A 12,057-nucleotide genomic window follows, 5' to 3' on the forward strand; every position below is an offset into this window, starting at 1 on the left:
GCCTAACTTGCTGTGCCACAATGCTGGCCCCTAACTGAAGCTTTGTTAATAAATTATCTAGTCTATGAAAGTTGTTCTTTCTGTTAGTATGTATTGAATGACCTTGTAAGAGCAGGTGTTGTCCCAGGCACTGGGGATATCGTGATGGATAAGATACCATTCCTCAATTAGTGTGCTTCGCAAAGAAGCATTCATTTATTAGAAAGAAAAATGGAAGGAACAAAAGAAGCAATATGCAGATGTGTGCGGTAAAATCGAGGTTTCCTTCCCACACATTTCACTAACCACTACTCACAGCTGTGTATCCTCTTTAAAAAGCTGTTTTTGTGTACATAATTTAAATTTTTTTTTAATTTATTTATTTCAAACACAGGGAGATGGAGACAGACCATTAGCTAGTTCACTCCTCAAATACCCAATGCAGCCTGGCTTAGGCCAGGCCAAGTCCGGGAGCCCAGAACTGAATCCAGTTTCCACCTGGTGGCAGGGATGCAAGTGCTTGAGCCATTGGTTACCTGCTGCTATGCAAGGTGTGTGTTAGCAGGAAGCTGGAGTCAGAAGCGGAGACTGAAACCCGGTAACTCCAGTGGGGGTGTGAGCTTCCCAAGCAACGTCTTAGCTGCCGCACCAGATGCCCCCCCCATTCTCTTTTTAATGATGCTGTTATAATATACTTAACGGTCCTCTCTTGCTTATTAAGTTTATCTTGGAAATACTTTCATATGAACGTAAATACTTGGATAGCTATCTATTTTTTAAATGGTCATGTAGTATTTCATCATATTGATGGAACATAATTTATGTAACTAAAGTCCTTTTCATAGATATTTAAGTTGTTTCCCATTTTTTTTTCTCTTAAAAATACTGCAGGTATTTCTAGCAATGGAGAAATTTAAAAACATAGCTGAGTTTTTATGGATATATCGTCTTGGGTGAAGAAGTCTGTGAATAATATATTCTATAGTATGCTGTTTATGTTTAAAGAACAGGAGGGGGCAGGTGTTTGGCCTGGTAGTTAAGATAGTAATGAGAACACCCATGTCCCACGTTGCAGTACCTGGCCTCAGTTCCCAGCTCCACGTCATGACTCCAGCTCCCTGCTAATGCAGACACTGGGAGGCAGTGCTGATGGCTCAGGAAGTTGGGCTCCTGCACCCATATGGGAGACCTGGACTGAGTTCCCAGCTTCAGCCCCCTAGGCCATTGTGGAAATTTGGAGAGTGACCCAGCAGACGAGAACTCTTTCTCTCTCTCTTCTAAAAAAAAAAACTCTAAAGGCTGTGAATTTGTGCACTTGCAAATGTATATTAAAAGGTTATTTATTTATTAATGAAGGTTATTTATTTTCTTGTTCTCTAAAAGATTTATTTGTTTCAAAAAGTTACAGAGAAAGGGGGATAGACAGAGATCCTCCATCCACTGGTTTACTTTCCAAATGGCTGCAATGGCCAGGGCTGGGCCAGACCAAAACCAGGAACCAGGTAGCTTCTTCTAGGTCTCCCATTTGGGTGCAGGGTCCCAAGACTTGGGCCACCTTCCCCTGCTTTTCCCAGGCAATTAGCAGGGAGCTGGATCTAAAGAGGAGCAGCCAGGACACGAACCAGCACCTGTATGGGATGCCAGCACCATAGGCGGCAGCTTCACCTGCTATGCCACAGCCCCAGCTCCAGCCAAAATTATTTCTTTTTTTTTTTTTAATAGTTTTTTTTTTTTTTTTTTTGACAGGCAGAGTGGACAGTGAGAGAGAGAGACCAAAATTATTTCTACAACTTGGGATCATGGGGTTGGTTTTGCATTGGGTCTGCTGTGTGAATAAATTTTGCCATCTCAGAAAAATAATAAATATATTTCCATTTTGGAAGAAATTATTCTTACCCTAAAAGGACCAATATGAACTTGCCCATGGAATGTCCTAGGTCCAGGGACAGACCTGACCACTGCTTCTGTGAGTACTGTTGTAGTCAATGTCCTGAATTACCTTAGTTTGTAGCTAAGGCTGACTTTCCCCTCCAATGGGAGAGATCACCATCTCAGCCATCGTTGCCTCAAGCTGTAGGGAAGGAATCCAGGTTTCCTAATTCCATGAATTTGTGCCTCTTTGCCCTGCACTGTATCTAGGTAACACAGCATACTGCTAATGGCACTCAGTTTCCTTGAAAAAGTGCAGAACTCTTCCAAGCCACCTCCTCTCCCCCAGAGACCCCAGAGGAGTGCAGCCCTCTTGTGCAGAGCTACAGCACGAAGGCTCGTGTCTGATTCACAGAGATGAGGGCCGTGGGCCTGGCCCAGTCGCCATGGTGTAGTCAGTTAAACAGCATGGCCAGGCCACTCTGTACCATGCAGCCTTACCTCTGTGATGATGCCCTGCCTGTCCTCCTGGCCTCCTCACAGCACCAGGGGACAGTACTGGGCTCACCACCTCTTCCCAGGGTTCTCAGCATTTCAGCCTCGCTGCATTTTACGGGGTGGAAATCCTGTCCGATGATGCTCCTCCCTGTCGTGGACAGCACTGATGCTAGGTCTGTTTTGAGCACAGACACAGGTCTGGATAAAAGCCCTCTCTCTTCCTGACCTGCGTGGGGACCTCCCTGCTCCCTCATTTGGCCCTCCTGGCTGGAGGTGGCCAGGTAGTTCATGAGCAGGCCATGAGCGGTCTCTTGCCTTTCTCTGGTGGCCCTAGCTCTGCTTCTGCAGGGGAGGGGCTGCTCAGGAACCTTCTCTGCCTGCTTCAGCCTTCCACTGCCCGGCCACGCCCCCAGCCGGCCCCCAGCGATGAGGAGTCGGGGGCTTCTCAGGGGGAGTCAGACCCCTGGGGAATGTCAGAGCCCAGGTGCCCTTCAAGGACACCAGCTTAGCAGCTCTGAGCTAATACTAATAATAGTAAAAGCTCCTGTCCTAAAATGATCCTGGCTTCCGGGAAGCATCTTTGACTGTTGTTCCCTTCCGGGAATGGAGCTGACCCATTGCACTCATGCTTCTCCATCGCTCGCTCTTCACTTCCCTGCCCCCCTCTTCCCACCGCCTCCTGAGAGCAGTTTCCTGTTTGTGGTTAACTTTTTAATGTCCTGATGAAAACAGTAATTTCATGGATGGTCACGGAGCAAGATAGGAGGGAGGCTTGTTTCATTACTTGTCGAGGTGATCTCATTTTTTTTTTTTTAATTTTTTGACAGGCAGAGTGGACAGTGAGAGAGAGAGAGACAGAGAGAAAGGTCTTCCTTTGCTGTTGGTTCACCCTCCAATAGCCACTGCGGCCGGCGCGCTGCGGCCAGTGCACCGTGCTGATCCGATGGCAGGAGCCAGGTGCTTCTCCTGGTCTCCCATGGGATGCAGGGCCCAAGCACCTGCACCATCCTCCACTGCACTCCCTGGCCACAGCAGAGAGCTGGCCTGGAAGAGGGGCAACCGGGACAGAATCTGGTGCCCTGACCGGGACTAGAACCCCGTGTGCCAGTGCCGCAAGGCGGAGGATTAGCCTAGTGAGCCGCGGCACCGGCCGGTGATCTCATTTTGTTTTTCAAAAATTATAAAATGATACGTGCTCATGGAAAAAATAAGCTTGCAAAAGTGCACTAAACAGTCCATCTCCTCCCCCAGACCCACAGTCGCACCCTCAGAGGGCCCACTGTTCCAAGTCACTCCTGTTCTCATCTAGAAGTGCTCTAGGCACATTCCCTGCGTGTACTCTGGGCAGTGCTATGCCTGGCTCAGCCCTCTTAGACTTCACCACCCCTCCACAGTGGGCAGGGGTTGCCTTGGGAGGGAGGCGAGACTGTGCCTGTGCAGTGGGAGCCACTGTGGAGGAAATGGGGGTGTTTCTGTGGACCACCGCTCCCCACCCGCCTGCATGCGTTTCAGTGCCCAAGACTTCAGGCCCGTGCCTGGGGAGGCTCTGGCTTTACCTGGGCATCAGGACATCTTTACTGTACTTTGGGCATCCAAGGCTGTCCCATCCCATCTTTATTGCAACCACTGCACTTTGCCCTTGGCACAGGAAAGCAACCCCAGACAATACGAAAAATGGATGGGTGTGGCATCATTTGAGAAAACTTTATTTATAAAAACAGACAGGCTGGGTTTGGCCCATGAGCCATGGGTTTTTGGGACCAGTGATCCATTCTAGCAAGCAACAGAGACTAACTTAAGAAAAAGGAAAGGGGCCGGCGCTGCGGCTCACTAGGCTAATCCTCCACCTAGCGGCGCCGGCACACCAGGTTCTAGTCACGGTCGGGGCGCCGGATTCTGTCCCGGTTGTCCCTCTTCCAGGCCAGCTCTCTGCTGTGGCCCAGGAAGGCAGTGGAGGATGGCCCAAGTGCTTGGGCCCTGCACCCCATGGGAGAGCAGGAGCAACACCTGGCTCCTGCCTTCGGATCAGCGCGGTGCGCCGGCCGCAGCGCGCCAGCCGTGGTGGCCATTGGAGGGTGAATGAACAGCAAAAGGAAGACCTTTCTCTGTCTCTCTCACTATCCACTCTGCTTGTCAAAAAAGAAAGAAAGAAAGAAAGAAAGAGAGAGAGAGGGAGGGAGGGAGGGAGGGAGGGAGGGAGGGAGGGAGGCTGGCTGTGTTAGGAGATGCTTAAAATAAGTCAGGGAATGGAAACAAAATCTGAAAAACTAAGACTAAATCCCTAAAGGGAGGAGCCAGTGTCGTCAGGGACCAAGCGCTGAAGCTTAAGGGCCTGCTCCTAGCCCTGCCAGTTTTGTTTCGAAGCGCCACTTTTGCCCCTGCTGTGGGCCTCCCAGTTCCAAATTTCAGTCTCTTGTGATGTAGAGATTACTTGGAACTCAGTAGTAAGTACTGCTGTTGGCAAGTGCTCCTGGTTGTCTTCGCTTAGTACTTGGCTGTTACCTAGAGATCTTTTGGTACGAGCGCGTGGTCCAGAAGTTACCCTGCTACGCATCATTGTAGAACCTGCTGTGTGCTAGTTCTGTGCAGGTGCTGGGTGGCTCCGGCAGGGCCAGCCCCTCTCTGCAGCCTCCAGGAGAGAAAGCCATGTGGGACATTGCCAGCCCTGGGGTGGTCCAGGGCTTGAGTCCAACTGTCTCTCTTCTTCCATCCCATACTTTCATTCTGTCCTAAAGAAGGTGATCTGTGCCTCTTCCTGTTCTCTCTTTGTTTATATTGGGGGTTAGGAGCTTGCTCGGTCTTTTTTTTTTTTTTTTTTTTTTTTAAAGATTTACTTATTTATTTGAGAGGTAGAGTTAACATTTAGTGAGAGGGAGAAACAGAGAGAAAGGTCTCCTTCCATTGGTTCACTCTCCAAATGGTCATAATGGCCAGAGCCGCACCGATCCAAAGCCAGGAGCTAGAAGCCAGGAGCTTCTTCTCAGTCTCCCACGTGGGTGCAGGGGCCCAAGGACTTGGGCCATCTTCTACTGCTTTCCCAGGCCACAGCAGAGAGCTGGATTGGAAGAGGAGCAGCCGGGACCAGAACAGGTGCCCGTATGGGATGTCGGCACCACAGGTGGAAGATTAACTCACTGCGCCATGGTGCCAGCCCCGGAGCCTGCTTTTTAAAAAATTATTTATTTATGGGTCTGGTGCTGTGGTGTAGTGGGCTAAACCTCTGCCTGCTGTGTTGGCATCCTATATGAGTGCCAGTTTGAGTCCCTGCTGCTTCTCTTCAGACCCAGCTCCCTGCTAATGGCCTGGGAAAGCAATGAACAATGGCCAAAGTCCTTGGGCCTCTGCACCTGCATGGGAGAGCGGCTCCTGGCTTTGGATCAGCCCAGCTGTGGCCATTACAGCCATTTGGGGAGAGAATCAGCGGCTGGAAGATCTGGCGCTCTCTGTCTCTCTCTCTCTGTAACTGCCATTCAAATGAATAAATAAATCTTAAAACAGGCAAACCAAAAAAAAATATTGTATAAAGACACATCCTACCAGCCCTAATCTCATAGCCTAGGACAAGCTCTTATAGTTTGCTATACACCGTGAGGGCGTGGACATGGGCACTGAGGTCCTCTTCCTCTTCCTCGCACAGAGGTACAACTTCCATCTATAGATAAAGAGAACACACAAACTCTACTTCTCGAGGCAGATGTCTGGCTGAGTGGCTAAGTGGCATCCCAGATTAGAGTGCCCAGGATCAAGTCCAGGCACTTCCACTTCTGACCCAGCTTCCTGCTAATGTGCCCCCTGGGAATCAGCAGGTGGTAGCTTAAGTACTTGGGTCTCTGCCAGCTGTGTGGGAGACTCTGAGTTCCCTGCTCCTGGCTTCAGCCTGGTCTAGCCCTCACTGTATTGGGCATTTGGGGTCTGGCCCAGTGAATGGAAGATCTGTCTGTCGGTTTCTGCCTCTCTCTCTCTACCTTTCAGATAAAATGAAATTAGCTTTAAAAAAAGAATTATGCCTCTGGGTAATTATGCTAACAGTACATTTGCATGTGTGTGTAAAGAAGCATACACAGGAAGTTCACTTGCAGCTCTGCTGTGCAGTAACCATGACAAATATCCATTCCTGGGGGTCCTGGGGCGATGCTTAGACCCCGTATGCAGACATTAAGGTTGAAGCAGCTTCTAGATACTGGTGTGAGTTAATCCCCACGGTGTGCTGTTAATTGTGTGGCGTGTGTGTGTTTGTGTGTGTGTGTGTGTGCAAGTGTGAGGCAAGGTATGGGAGGGGTCTTTCAGATGCTCCTGTATACAAAGGGTAGTTAAGGGAATCCTTTACATGCAGTCAGGGGACCCACAATGATGTTTCATTCTGTGACAAAATACAAGTGTGACAGTTGTCCCATGAGACTTTGTCACCTGGTGACAGCATTAGCCTTCGCTTGGGCGTTTGGGGGCATGGATTCTGTGGTGTCCTCACAGTGGTGCAGTGGCCTGGTGGTGCCTTTCTCAGCGTGCCCCCCTGCCTGAGTGGTGCCTGACTGCACTTACGTGACTGTGTGTGCCCAGCCCACATCCACCCCTGGAAGCCGATAATGCTTTTGCTTTTGAAAAAGGGGCTAGGGGTTGAGGAGGGGTGGAAGGAGACTCTGCTGTGCGCTCTGGACTTTTAGAATATTTTAATGGTGCACGCACGACCTATTTTTAAAAACTCCCTCTTCTACATGTAGATAAAAGAGCTGCAGTGTGACAGATGCCCTTGGGATGATCTGTGTGTCTTGTGTTGGTGCCCAAGCTTGCCAGACTCATTTGCTTTTCCCTCGGGGCTGGCAAAGGCTTGTTTGCAAAACAAAGGTTCCTCCGTTATTAATCACCAGAGTGTTCAGATGTGGGAGAATCGCGCCTCCGTTCCGTCAGCCCCTCTCCTCTGTGGCTGAGAAACATTAAACAACCTTGCCATGAAATGCCCGCTCGTTGCTAAGGAATATTTGGGAAGAGGCTGCCAAGGCGGAAAGCAAAAGGCCAGGAGACTTTGATGAGAGGCGGAGGAGGTGGAGCCGTGGGAGCTACAGTCCCCCCACCCCCCAAGACGAAGGAAGGGCTGAAATTGTTCTCTTTTGTTTGGGGTTCCCTTCTCTGGGGAGGCTGCCTGATCTCTCCAACTAGCACAGGCATCTTCTGCATGGCATCCTGTTGTAAGGATGCCCAGGCTTGGTGTTAGAGAGCCGTGCTGAGACCTGCAGACTGGAAAGTGACTGTCGCAAAGAAAGAAGTCTGGGAGACACTCAGAGCTCTAGAAATGGGAAACAGGGCACAGTGCGCCCAGCAGGCCACCCGGGGAAACTCAGAGCCACTTGCAGGCAGAGTGAGGAAACTGGGCAAGAGCTTTCCCCAGGAGGAATGGGCGAGGCAGGTGAGCAGCTTGGGGTGGGCTGGTTTGAATGACATCAGTGGACTCTCTCTGGTTGTCTGCACCTTGGTCCTGGTGGCTGGCTGCCAGGAGCATGCGATGCCAGCAGAGGAAGTGAGTGGAGTGTGCATTCGGAAGGTGTACTTGCAAGTGAGCTGTTTATTGTCTCTGGGAACTGGCTCACCTTGGAAGAAGCAGCCCTCCCATGGTCAGCAAGGGCCCAAATTGTCATGCATCAGAATACAGAAAATATAAAGACACGGTTAATGGTTCATATACCACAGAACTGCCAAATATGGTTGTGCAGGTTGTTCACAGCACAAGGTATCTGGCTTGAAGGAGGTGAGTGGGGTTGAGATCTAGACCAATTGTGCATGCCAGTGTGCCCACAGAACTGCATCTGGTCAAAGGGGCTGGCTGGCTCTTTCTAATGTGTTCAGAGGCACCATGTGAGCTAGCAGAGGCCCATGGTGGCACTTGTCTCAGATGGCTGTTCTGTATTATTTGTAGGTCTTGTATCCATCTCGTTGGTGTTTCTGGATGTTCCCAGAGGACAGGGATGAGGTCTTCTTTGCTCGCCATTGTCTCCCCAGAGCTCGGCACCAGCTGGCACATATGGGTGCTGGATGTGTGTTTGTGGGGTAAATAAATGAATGGGCTGGCAGGTGTGCAAGGTTTCACGCACCACAGTTGTGTGCACCTGTCCCCCAGGCTCTTCTCACACTTGGCATCCAAAGGATCAAATCTGCCCACCCCGACTTGAGTAGCGGAGTACATTCTCCTTCCCGGTAAGCACTGGGCTCCTGGATGTGCCTCTCTGGGCCAAGAAGGCAGCTAAGAAGCAAGTGCGTTCTATCCTCAGTCTTGAGATTGTCAGTAACTCCTCCTAGTGCCTGTGTCTTCTTGGCCACGAGTGAAGAGTGATTGACTCATTGGATATATGGGTGAGAACCTGGTCTTCTAAGGCGACTGGTGCAGCCCCAGCACCAACCTAGATGAACATTGCCATGCAGGAGGTATCTGTTATTGCCAGGCAGGATCTCAGGGTGATTGCTGGACAGAACCTGGTCCCTGGTTTGCTTTGACAATAAAAGAAAACACAAGAGGCAAATGTTGGGCACGGTGGTTAAGACACTGCTGGGTGCTCCCATTACCAGAATGTATGGGTTCAAGTCCCTGCTCTACCTCCGATTCCAACTTCCTGCTAATCCATACTCTGAGAGGCAGCAGGTGAAGGGTCAAGTACTTGGGTCCCTGCTGCCCTCATGGGAGACCTGGATTGAGCTCTGGGCTCCTGGCTTCAGCCTGGCCCAGCCTTGGTTGTTGCAGGCATTTGGGGAGTGAGCCAGAGGATGGAAGTCTCTCTCTGTCTCTCTGCCTTTCAAATAAAAACAAAGAATAGATAGAAAGAGAATGAAGGGAAGGGAAAAAAAGGAAAGCCTGCTTTCAAGGAGAGGCCTGAGGGTTATGTGGTGTGTGTGCACACGTGTCTAGTGGAGGAAGGAAGAGCTTGGGGACCTTGCATCCTGGGGGTCCAGAGGCCTGCAGGCCACCCACCAGGTCTCCTCATTCACAGGCCCTGGGCAGAGCTGCTCAGAACCTAACGGAATGTGTGTTTTGTTGTCTCTGCAGGTTTCCATTCTATTATGAACTAAAAATAGCATTTGTAGCCTGGCTGCTGTCTCCCTACACAAAGGGCTCCAGCCTCCTCTACAGGAAGTTTGTGCATCCCACACTGTCGTCAAAGGAAAAGGTAATCCCTGCCTGCTGCTTTGCCTCTCACTCCTTCCTGCAAGTGAAAAGTGAAAAGGAGAAGTTGATAAGTAAAAAGGATGGAGGATCTTACAGCAAGAGACCTCTCAGTTAACTCTTTGTCTGCCCCAACTTTTACAGCTATGATTTTACATAGACTATTTAAAATTTTTACATAGAACAGTCTTTTTAAAATACTTTAAGGGACCGGTGCTATAGGGTAGCAGATAAAGCCACTGCCTGCAGTGCCAGTATCCCCATATGGGCTCTGGTTCAAGACCTGGCTGCTCCACTTCTGATCCAGCTCTCTGCTATGGCCTAGAAAAGCAGTATGAGATGGCCCAAGTCCTTGGGTCCCTGCACCCATGTGGGAGACCAAGAAGAAGCTCCTGGGTCCTGGCTTCAGATGGGCACAGCTCCAGCCATTACAGCCAATTGGGGAGTGAACCAGTAGATAGAGGACCTCTCTCTGCCTCTCCTTCTTTCTCTGTGTGACTCTGATTTTCCAATAAATAAATAAATCTTTAAAAATAAAATACCTTAAAAACTTAACATAGATAAAGTATTGATATTCCTAGACCTTAAATGTGTTGACACGTAAGACATGTCTAGTGTGTCTTCGTAATGACCCAGGATGCTAGAACTGTTTCCAGGAGCCAGCTCTGTTGTGTGGCAGGTACAGCCTCTGCTTGTGATGCCAACGTCCCCTACCAGAGCACCGGTTCAAGTTCTGTCTGCTCTGCGTCTCTGATCCAACTCCCTGCTAGTACACCTGGGAAAGCAGTGGAAGATGGCCCAAGTGGCTGGGTCCCTGCCACCAACATAGGAGACCCATTTGGAGTTCCAGGCTCCTAGATTTGACCTGGTCCAGCCCCAGCCGTTGTGGCCATTTGGGAGGTTAACCAGCAGATGGAAGATCTTTCTCTGTCTTTTAAAAAATAAAAAAGAATTGTTGCTATAATGCTAGATATTTAGGTTATCTCTTTCTTTAATAAAAAAGATTTATTCTATTTTATTTGAAAGACAGAGTGACAAAGAGGGAGGGAGGGAAGGAGAAAGAGAGAGCGAGTGAGAGTGAGATCTTTCCCACCTGCTGGGCACAACAGCTGGGTCTGGGCCAAGCCCAAACCAGGAGCCTAGAACTTTATCAGGTTCTCACATGTAGGTGGGCCCTTTTGCTGCTTTCCCAGGTACATTAGCAGGCAACTGAATTGGAAGCAGAGCAGCCAGGACTTGAACCAGTGCTCTGATAGGGGATGCACAGCCTAACCCGCTGCACCACAATGCTGGCCCCACATTATTTTTTCATGTTGTAGATAACTCTGTAGTGAATACAATCAAGCAAGGAGTTTAGTTCCTTCTGTCGCTCCCCCTCTTCGTGGAGGAACGACACAGGACCCTGCGCTGTCCTTTTGTCTGCTCGGCCCTCCCCGGGTTTGCTGCTGGTTCTTCCCGGGTTGGCTACTGTCCCTTCCACCTCCGTGGAAGGGCAGTTCCCCCTGGCCACATTCCCCACTTCCGCAGGGGAGCGGCACACCGCCGGCCGGCTCTCTCGGGGGCTGCACAGGTGTTCCTTCAGATGTTCCCCTTAGATGTTCCTGGTGCGTGCCGTCTCTCTCCTCCTTTATAGTCCTCCTCTGCCAATCCCAACTCGGCTGCCCACATGCCGAGTACGCTGCTCTCCTCCAATCAGGAGCAAGTCCTACAGTTTATTGGCTGAACTGGAGGCAGCTGTGTAGAAGCTGTTTTCTTCTCTCCCAGCGCCATATTGTGGGAGAGCAGGTGCATAGAATAAGTCTTAATTCCAGTAACAGTCTAGTCCGAGCTGCTCCCCACAGATCCCCCTTTCTTTTTATTTTTTGGCGTTGATACGCGCCTGTCTTCGGTGTCCCGCGGCACACACTCTGCTCTACTTGCTAGAGTTGCCACAGGTTCTTACAAGTCCTATCAATCAGGCAAACCGAATCCGGGTCCTCTCTTCGCCATGTTGTGAGGAGGTTTTTAGGCGCTGATGCGTGCCTGTGTTCGGTGCCCTGCAGCACATGCTCTACTCTGCTAGAACTGCCTGCAGGTGCTTACAAAACCTATCAGGCAAACCGAATCCAAGCCTTCTCAGCGCCATATTGTGGGGAGGCTTATTGGTGTTGATTCGTGCCTATCTTCGGTGACCTGCAGCTCATACTCTGGTCGAGCCGCCTGTTGGTGCTTACCGCCCTAATCAGGCAGACCGAATCCAAGCCTTCTCATTGCCATGTTGTGGGGTGACTTATTGGTGTTGATAACGTGCCTGTTTTCGGTGACCTGCGGCGCATAAGCTGCTAGCCGCCCGCAGGTGCTCACCGCCTCACTAATCAGGCAGACCGAATCCAAGCCTTCTAATTGCAGTATTGTGGGGAGGCCTTTCTATTTCTCTACTTCTCTATCTCTGGGCATTCCTATTTCTCCCATTTTACTTCTATCTTCCAGTATTCCTATTTCTCTCATTTTACTTCTAAACTTCTGTTTCTCTTATCCCCACGGCTTCCCGGCGCCCGCCCCGAGGCCGCCTCTCGGTGGCTTTC

General features: G+C 50.2%; 1 protein-coding gene across 8 annotated transcripts in view; it reads left to right on the forward strand.

Moving 5' to 3' along the window:
* The window catches only part of REEP1 (receptor accessory protein 1), a 129,673-nt gene that overhangs the window by 77,828 nt on the left and 39,788 nt on the right, over positions 1-12,057 (forward strand). For all 8 annotated transcript variants that reach the window (XM_089326171.1, XM_089326167.1, XM_008254156.5 and 5 more), the window contains exon 4: positions 9,377-9,497. In XM_089326171.1, the coding sequence (XP_089182297.1) occupies positions 9,377-9,497 (121 nt within the window). The remainder of the gene's footprint in view (positions 1-9,376; positions 9,498-12,057) is intronic.

Source organism: Oryctolagus cuniculus, chromosome 2, assembly GCF_051225735.1.
Source record: "Oryctolagus cuniculus isolate XC-2025 breed Fujian yellow rabbit chromosome 2, ASM5122573v1, whole genome shotgun sequence".
Taxonomy (NCBI): domain Eukaryota; kingdom Metazoa; phylum Chordata; class Mammalia; order Lagomorpha; family Leporidae; genus Oryctolagus; species Oryctolagus cuniculus.